General features: G+C 45.2%; 3 protein-coding genes across 3 annotated transcripts; 1 reads left to right on the top strand and 2 right to left on the bottom strand.

The window, feature by feature from the left end:
* Window positions 1-997: 997 nt before the first annotated feature.
* On the bottom strand, window positions 998-2,923 carry Mgat2 (alpha-1,6-mannosyl-glycoprotein 2-beta-N-acetylglucosaminyltransferase). The gene has a single exon (XM_051195919.1). It carries the CDS (start codon window positions 2,509-2,511, stop codon window positions 1,183-1,185), a length of 1,329 nt encoding a protein of 442 aa, XP_051051876.1. The 5' UTR covers window positions 2,512-2,923; the 3' UTR covers window positions 998-1,182.
* Window positions 2,924-4,153: 1,230 nt separating this feature from the next.
* On the top strand, window positions 4,154-4,596 carry Rpl36al (ribosomal protein L36a like). The gene has a single exon (XM_051195922.1). The coding sequence runs from the start codon at window positions 4,195-4,197 to the stop codon at window positions 4,513-4,515; it is 321 nt and encodes a 106-aa protein (XP_051051879.1). The 5' UTR covers window positions 4,154-4,194; the 3' UTR covers window positions 4,516-4,596.
* Window positions 4,597-6,420: 1,824 nt separating this feature from the next.
* Lrr1 (leucine rich repeat protein 1) lies at window positions 6,421-13,045 on the bottom strand. The gene is made up of 4 exons (XM_051195924.1): window positions 12,814-13,045; window positions 10,725-10,823; window positions 9,018-9,739; window positions 6,421-6,661 (listed from the first exon to the last, which is right to left on the bottom strand). The coding sequence occupies exons 1-4, from the start codon at window positions 13,018-13,020 to the stop codon at window positions 6,421-6,423; spliced, it is 1,269 nt and encodes a 422-aa protein (XP_051051881.1). The 5' UTR covers window positions 13,021-13,045.
* Between the last annotated feature and the right edge of the window lie 2,614 nt (window positions 13,046-15,659).

Below are 15,659 nucleotides of genomic sequence, written 5' to 3'. Positions count from 1 at the left end.
AACAGTAAGTTTTGAGGCTTTGGTCCAAATGACCAATAGTCATCTTTACACAGAAATGACCTCTGTAACTTAAGGCTGAATACAATTATATTATAGAAAAGTAATGCAAAATATGAGTAATCTAAACCTTGCTTCCTACTACTGTGCCTGTTCTTTTAAAAGCATCTCAGTCAAGCTGGCACAGACAGGCTGCACCTTGGCAAGACTGAACTTTGTATCATTTCTGGCCTTCAGAAACAATTTAGGCAGTATTTCCCTTATTCAGCAGCTTTCCTTATTCATTAGCTATGCCTGGCTAATTTGAAAGCCAAACTATTGCTTCCTAAGAGAATGCACTGTCATGAGCCAGCTTCATTTTAAACTCATACAGTGTACAGCTAGTAAATATTAAGATATAATGCTCAAAACTCCTAGAATGCCTTTACTGGTACAAACAGAACATTTGGCAAAATGATTAGGGAACTTTTTTATGAAAAACATGAGTATTTTATTTTGGCAGCACTAAAATTAAAAAAAAATATTCAAAAACACTGCATTTCTACATTGAGGTGAAAACAGTGTTTAAACTTTCTTATTAACCAAATACATTCCAACATAAGTCATGTAATATGAAGGCTGAAAGCACAGGCAAATCTTAACACAGTAGCACAGGAATCATTAATACTGAAATGACTCTTCTGACAGGGTGTTCAACAAACGGAACTTCTCAGTGATTAAACCAGACAGACAACTCCTCCAAATAAACGTCAATAGTGACACTGGGTTTGTTCCAGCAATACTCTAATAGTCTAATTGTAATACTTTTTACTGTTGTGACAGTTTTAAATAAGTCTTGCTGTACTTAAAATAAGTTCTGAAAGTGGAAAAGTATACAAAGTTTTAGATAGAAAGATTAACAGGTGCAATTTAAATAAAATTTCTTTTTAATCAATAATAATCGAATTATTACCTTTAAGCAGATAAACTGAATTTTAAAACCCAAGACCCAAAATGAAAATTTCAGTTTGAAATTTTAATCAGACATAACTGAAGAGGATTACTACATATTTGGATACCTTTTACAAGAAAAATCTGTGTATTAAAGCAGAAACCAGTTCCTATACCCTTTATTCAATTGTATATTCCACTGAAAGAAATATAAAAACCAGAAGACTGTCATTTTTGCAATTGTGATTCTTTTTTTCACTGCAGTCTTCTATAACTTTTACAGAGTTCATGGTCCCTAATATCTCCCCACCCTCCATTTTTCCTGGGTGGGGAAATGGCTGCAGTAGAAAACTTCTCACTAATAACTATAGTTTCTGGAAACATGTACTGTTGGTTATTAACTAAGAAGGACTCGATCTGGGCACTCTGGGTGGATGGCCTACATATTTTCTTGTGATGCATACCACAGTCTCCAGCATGAAAAATCCTCGGAGCTTGAGGAACTAAGACTTTCCAGAATTCAGGAAGACAAGATACAGTCAAATATTGAAGAGTCCAGTCCCAGTTATAATCATCGTAAGTACAGAAAGTGTCTGTGCACTCGATCAACTTCTGATACGCATCTCGGGTCATGGCTAACCCCATATTGTGCTCTGTGGATTTCCAAGTTTTCACATCTACCTTGTCAGCAATGCCATAAAAACTCCGACTGGTAGTGTAGGTCCCAAGGGAGAGGACATCACACTCAGGACACTCCTGCTGCTTCAACTTCCACATCTTTTTGAAGACATGGTAAAAGTCTGGGGCTAAGTAGTGATCCTCTTCCAGGAAGAGTATAAGGCCAGTGTAATCTTGAAGAACTTTGACTCTCTCCCATACAAAATGCAGCTTCCACCACCAATGATGTTTGGTTTGCGAGAATTTGGCCTCTCTGTAATGGCCGAAAGAGTCAGGGTATTCGGCATTGATGCACCCCAACTTCAGAGCTTCGTTCTTCTTTAGGTCTCTGGGGCAGTCTCTGGGGTCACTGCCGGGAAACTCACTCGGGTACAGCTGAATGCTGAATGGAAAGAACACTTGCAGAACCGGGCAGAAATTCACCTTAGTTATCATTTGGTTGATCTCTGCGGACCAGAAGTCATGGCTAAAGATGACGAGGACTTCATTAATGCCCTGGGCTTTCCGAAGCGAGTCTAGCAGCAGCTTGAGGTATTCGGGCCGGTTATGCACCTGAACAACCAGCACCAGTTCTCCGGGGCTCCAGGTACCGTCATTATCGACATTCCTCAGCATCTGGTCAAAGTTCAGCTGGTACACCAGGGACCGGTACCGCAGCGTTAGGTTGTCCACCTCCGGGCGCGGGGCCGCGGGGACCGGAGGAGCCGCCGAGTCGTTGGAAGCCCTGCGGATGCCTACGGACACGGCGAGATGGCCCGCACCCCGCGGGGGCTCCGCGTCCAGCAGCGGCGGGGCGAGGCCGTCGTTCTTCCTTTGTCGCCCATTGCTGCTCCACAGGACGAAGCCGCAGGCGGCCACCACGAGCGTCAGGATTAGCACCTTCCGTTTGTAGATGCGGAACCTCATGGTCTCCGGGGCCGGGAGCGCGGGCGCGGAAAGGAGCTGGCGGCCTCTGCACGGAAGGGGCGGGCAGGCGGGCGGCGCCGTCGCCTCGGCCTGCAGCCCTCGGAACTGGCCCCCGCGGTGGCCCTCGCTAACTCATCCCGGGCCCCGGCGTCCTGGGGCCCGAAGGCTCTCAACTGCCTCGCGCCGCCCGGGCTCCGCACATCCTCTCTGGCAGTTGCAGCTCAAGCAGCCGCCCCGCCGCTACGAGCCGCGGCTCAGCGTCGCCTCGGTCCTCCCCATTCAGCACGCCGGATCCCGGAAGAGAGCCAGCCGCGGTCGCCGCAGCCCGGCTCCGTTACCTGCGTTGCGCCTGGCCCTGCGTCCTCTGCGCTCTCATCCTTGCTCGCATGGCCGGATGCAGACACCGAGCGCCGCTGCCGCGTCCCGCTCGGCGGCGACCGTCCTGACAAGCCGCGACTGGCCTGCGAGCGCCCAGGCCCCGCGGCCCACACCCTCCACCCCGCCCCGCCCCGCCCCGCCCCGCCGGCCGGTGGTTGGCGCTTCCCACAAGCGTCCGGAGGCGGCACGCCAGACGAGGCCGCTGCCTACTGGCTGATGGTCCCGTCGCTCAGGTTCAGTTCCGACTTCCGCTCGGCCCGGCCTCTTCCTGTTCGGCTCGTGCGCTGGAGGCGGTGGTCTCGGACGCCGGGTCTCTCGGTAAGTGTGGTGCGAAGCGGCAAACTGCTTCCTCCGGAGCCGGGGCGGCCGGCCTCTTTGAGGAGCGGGAAGTGGGGCAGATGCTGCCCGGCACGACGTGGGTCAGCACCGTGCGGCGCCCCCAGAAGAGGCGCTCCGGCATGGCGGCGAACTGGGCCGCACGGCACGCGCGCAGGCTGTAACGACGCGTCAGCCTTCTGGGCCGCTGGCGGGTGACGGTGCTTTCTTTAGAGGAGTAGAGGGTTAAACCCGACGTGGTGCGGGAGAAGGAATGAGACGGGTCCTAGGAACTGGTGCATCCCTTATTGCGCCAGTCACAGATTGCCCCGAGCCAGAAAATGGAGCCCGAAAGAAGCCGGCTTCTCGGCCGCCGCCTGCTACTAGCGCTAACGGCGTCTGTCTTGGACTAACTGTATCGGCTACTCCAAGTGTCAGTTTCCTTTTTTTCTCTGGAGACAGGGTTTCTTTATGGAGCTTAGGCCGACCTCGAACTAGCAATCTCCTACCTCAGCCTCCCTTAACATTAAGTTGTCATGTCTGCTTTTGTAACAGTTTTATGTCTCAGAATCTATAGTTTTCCCATAGGCTTGCAGTGGTGGGGATTAAAGTGTACGCTAGGCAAGTGCTCAACCACCGAGCTGCATGTCAAGCCCATACTTGAGGTATTCAAACTGGTGTGCACTTGCACTGCCGTTTATTCGTGTGGGTTTACACATTATTTTTTATTTTGGTGTTTCGAGACGGTTTCTCTGTAGCTTTGGACCCTGCCTTTCCCGGGTTCCGCTGTAGACCAAACTCTCAGGCATAAGTCTGCCTCCCAAGCGCTGATATTAAAGGCGTGCACCACCACTGCCCCACATGGTTACACATTTATTACTGCTTTTTATATATTCCTAGAAATTGTATCCTTTAAAACTTCTAGCGATTTGAAATCAATGTCTGAAACTGTATTACAGTTTTCATCGCGCAGATACCGCCACTGCAAAGATGGTCAACGTACCTAAAACCCGAAGGACTTTCTGTAAGAAATGTGGCAAGCATCAGCCTCACAAAGTGACCCAGTATAAGAAGGGCAAGGATTCCCTGTATGCTCAAGGAAAGCGGCGCTACGATCGGAAGCAGAGTGGTTACGGTGGGCAGACAAAGCCAATTTTCCGAAAGAAGGCCAAAACCACAAAGAAGATTGTGCTGAGGCTTGAGTGTGTGGAGCCCAACTGCAGGTCGAAGAGGATGCTGGCCATTAAGAGGTGCAAGCATTTTGAACTGGGAGGAGACAAGAAGAGAAAGGGCCAAGTGATCCAGTTCTAAAACTTGTGTCTTCCTAGAGGAAAATGCTGAAGCAGTAGGAAAATGACTTGTTAGAAAATAAAGTTATTGTTCCTGATACCTGAGCCTTGTGCCATTTGATTCTAAGTGGAATCGCATATTTATAGTGTTTTTTTGCTTTTCTGTTTTCAAATGTGGTGTTTAGTGATGGTCTGCGTCTACCTCAGGGCATTAGGAGTACAGAATTGCACCATACCCTATGTTTGTGGTGCTCCCTAGGTTTGAACCCATGGCTTCCTGCATGCCAGGTTAGGCATCCCACAAGAAGTTAAATGGTCACCAAACATATTGTGGATGTGTAATTCATTTCCCAGAACAGGTGGTAAAGATTTTATCATTCTCAGAATAGCTTGCAAGCTAATGTGTAATTGTTTTAATTATTTTTCAGACTTGTTGATCTTGGTTGACTGACAAACATGGATAGTTACATGTTAAATAACTCATTCAAAAAATTACCTTAGTGAAAGTTAATAACTAAGAATAAAAACCTGAACTCAATCAAAGAATTATTGGGGGTGGGGGATACAATTAGAGCTCAAGAAATTGCTCAGTAACTAAGTCCTGGCTGCTTGTAACAGATTGGAGTCTAGAATCCACATGGTGGCTCACAATTGTATCTATAGTCACAGGAGATTCAACAAACACCCTTTGCTGACAGTAAGCACATGCACAGACACATATAAACAAGATACCCTTTAGAATAAAGTAAATAATTGGCACAATGTATCTCAAAGCTTTTTATTGGTGGTGGTGGTGCTGCTGAGTCAAACCTAGGGCATTGATTATAATAAGTGCTCTCCTACTGACCCATACATACCCTCTGCTGTCCTGGAAATATATATCAGACTGTATATATCTGTCTCCTTAAAGGGTTAGCCACCATGCTTGTACCTATAAAAGTTATAATGATGATTGTTTGAATCTAGGAAAAAAGTTTCAAATGAGAGAATTTTAAGATGAATTACTTAGAATCTAGAGCCCTGGTTCTCAACCTTCCTAAGGCTTTGACTCTAATACAGTTACTCCTTTTGGTGACTCAATCATAATTTTTTTTTTTTTTTCTTCTGTGGTTTTGGAGGCTGTCCTGGAACTAGACCTTGTAGACCAGACTGGTCTAGAACTCAGAGATCTGCCTGCCTCTGTCTCTGGAGTGCTGGGACTAAAGGTGAGTGCCACCACCGCGGGGCTCAACCATAAAATTTTATTGCTACTTCATAACTGCAATTTTACTATTGCTGTGAACCATAATGTAAGTATCTAATACTCAACCCCTGTGAAAAGGTTGTTGGACCCCCAGATGGTCACGGCCGTCCCACAGAACAAGAACCACTGACCTAGAAATTCTTCCCAAGCCATATAGCAAAATGCCGACACTAGGCAGGATTATTTCCAGTAGCCTTCCTCCAAACTTGAGGTCAGAGAGGGCAATAAATTCCCTGGAACTAGAGTACATACAATTGTGAGCCATAATATGAATGCTGGGAACAGAATGTCAGAGGGTATGTGGGGGTTTTTTGTTTTGTATTTTTTTTTTTTTTTTTTTTTTTTTTTCTTTTTGGAGACTGCTTCCCTAGCTTTCTTTGGAGCCTGTCCTGGAACTCAGACCAGGCTGGCCTCAAACTGACAGAAATCCTGGAGTGTTGGGGCTGGGACTAAAGGTGTGCATCACCACTGCCCAGCTAGGTATGTGTTCTTAACTGCTGATTATTGATCCATTCCAAAAAATTAAGTTCAGCTTTAATTAAATTCAGAGTCAAATGGTTGAAAATGCTAATATACATTTTCTTCCCCTTGCAAACATACAAAAAGCTTCCATTTCCATTTTGTTACTGTTAAATCACAGATACTCAACCATCTACATTTAAGGAACTCTTTTTATACCACTAATTATTTTAACATATCAGAGGAATTTACATAACAAGTTAGAGAACAAAAGTAAGAGATAATAGGAGCTTCCATTCTATCCACATTATCAACCAAGACCACAGTGTGGGCAATGGAGTGTAGGTTAACTGTAGTAATTCCTTGAATGAAAGACTCTAGACAAAATCTTCCACAAACACAGGTTTTGGCAGTATCCAAATCTCGACAGACATGGAAAGGGATGATATGAGGGCCATATGGAATCCTAATGGGGAAAAACAAACGTTACTATGTTCTGGATTTCATTAGAACACTATAATGAAATAAAAAGGACTCAGTACAACTATTTTATTTTCCCATCTGAAGAATAGGAGAAAGCCCAGTGGTGATGGCACATGCCTTCAGTCCCAGCACTCAGGAGGTAGAGGCTGGTGGATCTCTGTGAGTTCAAGGCCAGCCTGGTCTACTGAGCAAGTTCCAGGACAAACTCCAAAGCCACAGAGAAACCCTGTCTCAAAAAACTAAAAAAGAAATAGGACAAAGACAACAACAAAACATCGCTAGATTTTCCTAGGTATTACTCTGGAGGCTGAGGCAGATTGGAGCTCAGGTCAGACAGGCCTACACACAGAAGCATCTCTAAGGAAAACATGCTGAGGTCAACCTGAATGCAAGAGACCTGATCTTAAAAAGCAAGGCTTGGTGGACAGGCTGTAATCTCAATTTCCCTAGAGCCTGGAAGAGAAAGATCCTAAACTCAAGGCCTAACAAAAAACAAGAGCCAATCAAACAAAAGCCAATTCAATGGAGTTCATTCTCATGAAACCAACTGCAGTTAGTGTTTAGAGTTAAGAGTTTTTAAAAGAGCCATTAGTTACTGAGTTCCTCATGTGCAAAATGTTCTGATAATAATATTAGCTCATTTAGCCTCAAAATTCTGTAAAGCGGCTGTTATTATTCCAAGTTCAGATGAGATTAAGAAGTTAACCAATGTGCTTAAGTCATACAAATGGGCGAAGCCAGTAGTCCAATTCAAGAGTGGCTTAGCAAACCACACTTCACCATTGTGCTAGATTGGAATCCTCAAACTTCTTCTGGGTGATAAACAGAGAGCTGGCCCCCACTCTGAAAATTCATTAGGTTTTGGTTATACACCAAGAACTTGCAACTCTTAATAAGTTCCCTCACCTGATCTACCTGATGCTGTTTTATCTGTTCAGGGCACTGTATCTTGAGAAATGGTGCTACATAGTCATCCAGCTATTGATGTCTAATAAGACAAGAATATAGCATATTTAAAATAGCATATTTATAGCATATTTAAAATAAGATTTACTTATTTTATGTATATGTTTTTGCCGGAATATATGAATTTACAATATATGTGTGCCCGTGGAGACATGTGCATGCGTGTATGTGCATGAATGCTCACGAGCATGTGTACAGTGGATCAGATCCTCTGGAACTAGAGCTACAGGTGACTATGAGCTTTCCTATTGGGTGCTGGAAACCTGAGACCTCTGCAAAAGCAGTCAGTGCTCTCTGACCACTGAACCATCCTTTCATCTCTGCAGCCTAAAGGTAAAACATTTAAATACACAAGTAGGAGACATAGAGGAAAAAAAATTCATACCCTTGCCAATCTTACATTCTTGTGGGGAAACTGATAGCAAATAAATGTTAAAGAAAACATAAAATGGCAAGTAAAAAGGACTATTATACTATAATAGCAACAAATAATTAAGCCATATAAATAAAATAGAGAATAAAACTCACAACAGGCTGGGCAAGTAAGATCTTTCTAGAAAACATGAATGTAGAGACCCAAGTAAGAGAATGAGCTATGAGACTCCAAGAAGAGATAAGAACATGAAGGCCATTATAGTAAGGGGTCAGACTGTGTACAATGTTAGGAGGTTTTTTTGGTGGTTGTTTTTGTTTTTTCAAGACAGGGTTTCTCAGTGTAACAGTGTGGCTGTCCTGGAACTCACTTTGTAGATCAGACTGTAGAGATCCTCCTGCCTCGGCCTCCTGAGTGCTGGGCAGCCTCCTGAGTGCTGGGAGTAAAGGTGTGGGCCACCACCCTGGGATTATTTAACATTAGGAGTTAAGACTTGACTGGAGCTGGTGAGATGACTCAACAGTTAAGATCACTGGCTGCTCTTTTAGAGGTTCTGAGTTCAATTCCCAGCAACCACATAGTGGTGGCTCACAATTGACTATAATGAAATCTGGTGCCCTCTTCTGGCCTGCAGGCATACATGCAGACAGAACACTGTATATGAAATAAAAATAAATTTATAAAACAAAACACACACACACACATGCACACACACCAACAACAACAAACCAAGACTTGACTGTTGGGGCAGGTGAGATGGCTCAGTGGGTGAATGTGCTTGTTCAGTTGACCCGAGTTCAATTCCTGGAACTAACATGGAAGGCAAGAGCCCACTCACTCCCACAAGTTTCTCTGACTTCCAAATGCTGTAGCATCATAAATGCCCTCATTATTCCCTTACTTCTCCAAAAATCTAAAAGTTAAATAGCCCCAAAAGACTGAGTTTCATCAGAGTATTTGGATGCCACCAAAGTCCTATATTTTATGACCAAAGGCTTACCTGTTGGATAGTATGGTTTGTGCGCAAGACTCCAGTAAAGTTAATGGTACTTGAAGCTTTATAATTGGAAGTGCTCCTGGTTTTTCAAAAGTATTTCCAAAAAGATCCAAATACTCTAGGGATAGCATTTTAAATGCATAAGGTAGATTTGTAAGTTTATTTCGAGCTGCTGACAGAAAGCGAAGGTTTGTTAGTTGTCCTATCTTGAAAGGAAGATGAATCAATTCATTATCACTAAGGTTTAAATTTGTAAGTTCCTGGAGATGGCAAAACTCGACAGGGAGTGCCTTGATTTTGTTCTTGCTGAGATCCAAACTCCGAAGTGACTTCTGGAGCGTGGACTGACAAAAAGACACAGCAAATGACTCCAAGAGATTGTCATGAAGGTTAAGCTCTTGAAGGTGGGTGAGGTCTCCAATTGTAGCTGGAAGCTTTTTTATACAATTGTGACTGAGGTCTAATTTCCTAAGGTTTTTTAAGCAGAGCATCCGCATATCGACTCGGGCAAGCCTACAATGAGAAGTCTGAAGATGTTCCAGAGAATATGGAAAGTTCTTGCTTAGAGGATAATCCTTTTTGGATGTGATAACCATTTTGGTTTTAAATTTTTCAAATTCTGAAGTCTTCACTGGTGTGAGTGTTGAAAGTGGTATGCTGACGTCACAGCCTCTATGAGCCATTCTCACAGCTGAAAGGAAACTCTTTAAATTGCCAGGACTGGCCTGCAAAACATTAAAAGTTACATAATTATAAATCCTATTTTAGGCACTTCATGCTTGTTAGTTCTTCCCTTAAAAAATCCTAGAGTTGCATGCACAGGCTATGTAATTGTTTTTTGAAATCAGCTTTAAAAAATATTTTAGTACTTGGTCTAAAATTTAACTTTCAAAGTTTTGGGGGGCAGTGAGAAGGCCAGTGGGGAAAGGTGATTGTTGTTCAGCATGACATCCCGAGTTAATCCCTGAAACCCACATAGTAGAAGGGCAGAATCTCCACCCATGGACAGACATACTAGAGTAAATAAGTGTGGGGCTGGAGAGAGAGATGGCTCCGCAGTTAAGAGCACTTGCTGCTCCTCCTGAGGACCCAGTGCAGTTCCCAGCACCCATGAGGCAGCTCACAATGGTCTCAGTACCAGTCTCTCTGACTATATATCAGTGATCAGGATGTAAAGGCTTCAGATACGGTGGCAGTACACATCGACATTCCACCATCCTCTCTGCCATGATGTTAAGGAACTAAACTCTAAAACTGTAAACCAGCTTCCAGTGAAATGTTTATGAGTTGCCTCTTCACAGCAGCAGAACACTGACTAAGACAATGTATTAATAATAGCAGCAATAATGACATACTGGAAAGCTGTGAGTGGTGGCTCAGGCCTGTTATCCCAGCACTAGAAGTTGAGGCAGGGTTGCCATTCAGTTTGGCTTGGGCTACCGAAGACCCTATCTCAAACAAACAAATACACTTGCAAGAATCTGTCTCTAATTGCTATGTGGGCTATCAAGATGCGTTTTAAGTGCCAATCTTTGTCTTTATTTTTTGTTTTTGGATATAGTCTCCCTGTGTACCCCTGGATGGCCAAGAACTTAACATGTAGATCACACTAGACCTGGGCTTATGGAGATCCCCCTGCCTTCACTTGCTGAGTGCTGGGATTACAAGCATTGGAAGCTATACCTAATTTTACTGTTTACAATATCCTACCTTACTCAGACAGATGTCCACAGAAGGCTCCTTTAACCGGACAGTGGCTTTCCCCTCATCTACAAATCTGGTGAAGAGCTGCTCAATGTTCTCTTTCAGCTGATTAATCAAAAGTCATGGGAGGACAAAAATAGTCATTACTATTCAGTAACACTCACTGCAACTAGAACGTGCCAGTCTTCTTCCAGGTTTTAGTTCAGCTTTCAGCCCCAAAGCCTAAGTGCTTTATGAAGCTTTTGTTCGGTTGGCTTCTTTTTTTTTAATTATGAATCCTCTAAGGATTCAGGCATTATGCTGACCTCCCCTGTCCCCTGGCAGAATTCACTCAGGCAGTATCCTGGTCAGCCCAGGGTTCCATGGTTTTGTAGTCAGCAGGACCCATTTTAAAGAAAGACCCTTGCCCGTTTATACTCCCTTTTCTTTCCCGATGTCCTCCTGGAGCAGACAGGACATTTTCTGTCTTCCTCTTCTCTTCTGTCCTCTCTGTCTTTGTGTCTCTTTACCTCTTTTCCCAAAACTTACACCTAAGCTCTGCCAGAAGAGGGTATCAGATCTCTTTATAGATGGTTGTGAGCCACCATGTGGTTGCTGGGAATTGAACTCAGGAATTGAACTATGGAAGAACAGCTAGTGCTCTTATCCTCTGAGCTATCTCTCCAGCTTGGCTTTCTTTCTTTTTTTTAAAGCAGATGAATAGTTACTACTCTGTCTTTCCTTCATTTTAAGAGAATGTTCCCTTTCTTCCAACCCCATTACATGGCTACAGTAACAAGTGCCAGCAGTGGCTCACAGCCTCAGTCCCTTATTCCAGGTGACATGCCTTCAGCTAGATTATATGCAACTCCATGAGAGCAGAAAGCTTGTCTCATTGCTATGGTAACCTCTGAGCTAGACCACTGACTGCTGACTGATAGCACTGGTGCTGGTGCTGAAAATCTCTCTCCCTCCCTCCCTCCCTCCCTCCCTCCCTCCCTCTCTCTCTCTCTCTCTCTCTCTCTCTCTCTCTCTCTCTCTCTCCACAGGGGTTCTCTGTGTAACAGCCCTGGCTGCTGTCCTGGAGCTCACTTTGTAGATCAGGCTGACCCTGTACTCATAGAGATCCCCCTGCCTCTGCCTCTCAAGTGCAGGGGTTAAAGGCCGAAGGAGAGGACAGGGTAAAAGAGGGGCAACAGCAGAAGCAGACTTCTTACCAGGCCAGACAGGAGGGGAGAATCTAGACGACACTTTACCATTTCACTGGAAGGAAATGTAGTACAGATGGTAGAATGCCTACCAGGAACCATAGCACTACAAACCAGGTGTAACCCCAGCACTTGAGAGGTAGAGGCAGGGGATCTGAAAATCAAGGCCATTCTTAGCTACATAGTGGTAGCTTGAAAAAACTCTCTTCCCTCAAGTATTTGCCATGAACTATTAATATAAGGGGGAAAGCCTAGAAAACTTATGCACTAAAAAATCAGCTGGGTGGGTGGGTAATGAATCGTTCCTTCATCTCCATAGTGGACACAAAGATGTCTTGTTTTCCAGCAAATAGCAGTGTGTGGTAATGAAGGAAAACGGATTGCATACATCTTGTTTTCAAGCCTCTGGTTCAGTATCGAACAGACTTTATAGAGTTTTCCACTCTACAGGCACACACAGTCTCCGGACCTTGGGCCAAGCATTTATGACATAAAGAAAGCTAAACAACTCTAACAACAAGTCAGATTTAACTCAAACTCAAGTTTTGATGGTATTCATTGGTAAATGCATCCTGTGTGTGTGTGTGTGTGTGTGTGTGTGTGTGTGTGTGCTGCAGACTGAACCCAGAACCTCATTTATTTATTGGCAAGTTCTCCATAAATGAGCAACAGCCCCAACCTCTTTTCGTCATCTCTTGAAGACATCTATTTTTAAAGGAAAAAAACAAAGAGCTCTGAAAAAATATTGTGGAAGCATGCTTGATTAGATGATGACGCGGGGTCACTTTTCTGTACCCTCAAATCAGCTGCTTTGCAGCCGTGTCAGAAACTTGTACACGGGCGGTGTGGCTGTCTACCAAGTCACCCCGCAGCGAAATAAGGAGTGGGTGAATGCTCAAGGCGCTTACTTCGTAGCGAGTTCCGTGCTTGTCCTTCATGGTGGAGACCAGCAGGCAGGCGCAGCGGGCGGGCTCGGCCATTGCCAGGGGCTGCAGCCCACCCCTCCGCGGCGGCTGACACAGGCTCACCACCGCTCGCACACCCTTGCCTCGGCTCTTGAGCCCCAAGACCGGCAAGTGCCGGCTAAGGACTTCCACCTCACACTGCAGCCTCATCTCTGCAGGCCGACCCGCGGGCCGCCAGCCTTTGAAACTTGGCGCTTCCCGCAGGGCGGGGCCTCCGGGGTCCTCACGCCGGGGCTGCCCAAGTCTCGCCTGAGTCTGCCGGCTTTGTGATTCGCCAGAGTTCCACTCCAGGTTCCCCGTGGGACGAGTGGAATGCACAGTCTTGGCATTACGTAATGTTGCCTGCCTGGACCCCAGCGTGCTCGGTGCGCACCGGAGGGCCTTCCCTCAGTCTTCGGACAGGCGGCCGCCGAGGGCACCATGCCTCCCGTGGCAGGTGGCGCGGCCGTGGCGGTGTGCCCTGGTCCCTGTTTGGGTGACTATTGCAGTTCCCTGGTCACACCCTGGGCTCCGACAGAAGCCTGGGGACACCTGTCATGGGGACACGCGTTCGGGACACACGCCAGTGGGGACGTGCTGTCGCCAGCACCCTCAGTCAGAGCGGAGCCGAGCTTTAGGTGACGCAAGCGGCAAAGCGATTCCCGTGGAGCAAACTTCAGTTTGTAGCTATGGTCTGCTGCCCAGCCCTGGAAAGACGGTGGAGACCACCTTCACTTCTCATCCCCCTTTTTTATTTACCCATCCCGGGCTAGGCAGGTGCTTGCTCTCGAGGTGGAGTGGCGCCTGAGAAACCCCTCTTGCCTTAGTGGTGGCATCGTAGTTAACATTTTATCTGAGTTGCACTTTTGAAATTGTGGGATGGCGTGCAGAAATTGAATCTAACCGTGGCAAAATTATGATTTAGCCTTCAATGAACATCCCTGTTTACATATAGCGTGTTGAATTCTGTGTCGGGAGCCGTCTCTGCGGGGCTGCAATCAGAGCCAGCCTAGCGGCCCCAAGTCCGTACCTGAGTGGGGGAGAGTGGATGAGGGAAAGGCTAGCTATAGACAATAAAGACAGGGGGGCAGAATAAAGATCAGGAGGGCAGATCAGTCAATACTGAAATGCCACGAGTTTATTTTTCGCCACTTTTATATACCATATATACCATATCCAAAAAGTGGAACACAGTATCATGTATATGGAACAGACTTTTCTTCCTCACTTATTCCAAGGGTTCAATAACCACACCTTAGCTCTAAGCTTCTTGTTCCCTAGCCTTGAGTTCAGGAGTAGCCATACCTGAGATTCAACTTCTCCCTTAGCCTTGACAGTCAGGAATAGCCACACCTCAGATTCAGGTCTGTTGTTATTTATACTAAGATGGCTGAAACGTCCTTCTGTAGCCACACCTTTGACCTTTAGGTCTTGTGACTTGCTGACAGCTTTGAACTCTGACCTTGTGCCAAGATAGAGTGCAGCCATCTTTATGGGCACCTACACGTTGGTTTCGAATCCTGAAAACCACACATTAGGCAAAGATAATATATTCTCACCCCCACCCTACACTCACGTAGTATTCCCTCATGCATTCATAGTTTTGATTGCTTAACCCTTTTTTCACCCAGTATTGTCACCATCATGACTGGCACCGGTTTTCCTTCTTAAAAACTCCAGTTACACCTAAAACTTCCTTTCATTTATTTTCCCGAGTTTCTGGCATATCCTAGGTATTCAGTTGATAACAGACACCTTCTCTGACTGTTCTCATCGGCATCCATAATCAGCATTCTTCACTGTGATGGGGTGGTTAGTTTAGATTGTGGTAAGATGGAAGCCAGTTAACAAAGACTGGGAGCCCTTCCCCACTTGAGCTTCATAGGCAAATGGAGCATGACCAGTTTGCCAAGAAAGACTGGAAGGCCTTCTCCTGGGCTTCATGGATCTAACAGAAAAGTGCAAAAAAAAAAAGCCCCGGTGGTTCAAACTGGGGACAGGCAGTACCCATGTAAAAAGCCCATGACAACCAAGCCTTTTTTTCTCACCTTCTTGGCCCACCCACATTCTCAGGAATATAGTGCTTTATCTTTCTCAATAAATTGTGTTTATTCTTATTTCCAATTATGTGTACCATTGGGGCAGTCCTTTGTCTTGGAACATGAACTCCTTGAATCCTAATAGACCTGGCTATGGTTATTCATGTGTGTCTTAACGTCTGGACTATGAGCTTCCTGGGTTGTGAGTCATCAGTGTTTTCTACAAGACTTAGTGTTTTTACTAAGGCGCACAACATATTTGTAGAAAGGATAAATCAATAATACATTTAGATATTCTATTTAAATTATACACCAGGCAGTGGTAGCGCACAACTTTAATCACAGCACCCAGGAGGCAGAGGCAGGGGGATCTCTGAGTGTGAGGCCAGCCTGGTCTACTGGTGAGTTCTAGGATAGGTTCCAAAGCTACCCAGAGAAACCCAGTCTCAAAAACAAACAACAAACAACCCTCCCAATTAAACATCAATAACTATCAAAGCAGGCTCATCTTAAATTCATATTCCTTATAAAAGTAGATAGCCATTTAGTCTCTGCTGTCTGATTCAGTCTTCCTCCACTTTGGGGGTGTGGCAGAAAAGTAAACTTTAAATGGATTCCAGTTTTAAAATATTATGTGAAAACATATGGGAAATAATTTATTTTGAATAGCAATGACAACCACCAAAACAAAACAAAACGAAATCAGTGAAAGGAATTGAGCCCAGGGCTTCGAGGCAGCTAGACATGTACTCTGTCATTAAGAAGGATTTT

The sequence above is a fragment of the Phodopus roborovskii genome, unplaced genomic scaffold (assembly GCF_943737965.1).
Source record: "Phodopus roborovskii unplaced genomic scaffold, PHOROB, whole genome shotgun sequence".
NCBI lineage: Eukaryota > Metazoa > Chordata > Mammalia > Rodentia > Cricetidae > Phodopus > Phodopus roborovskii.
This window is presented reverse-complemented; position numbering and strand designations above follow the sequence as displayed.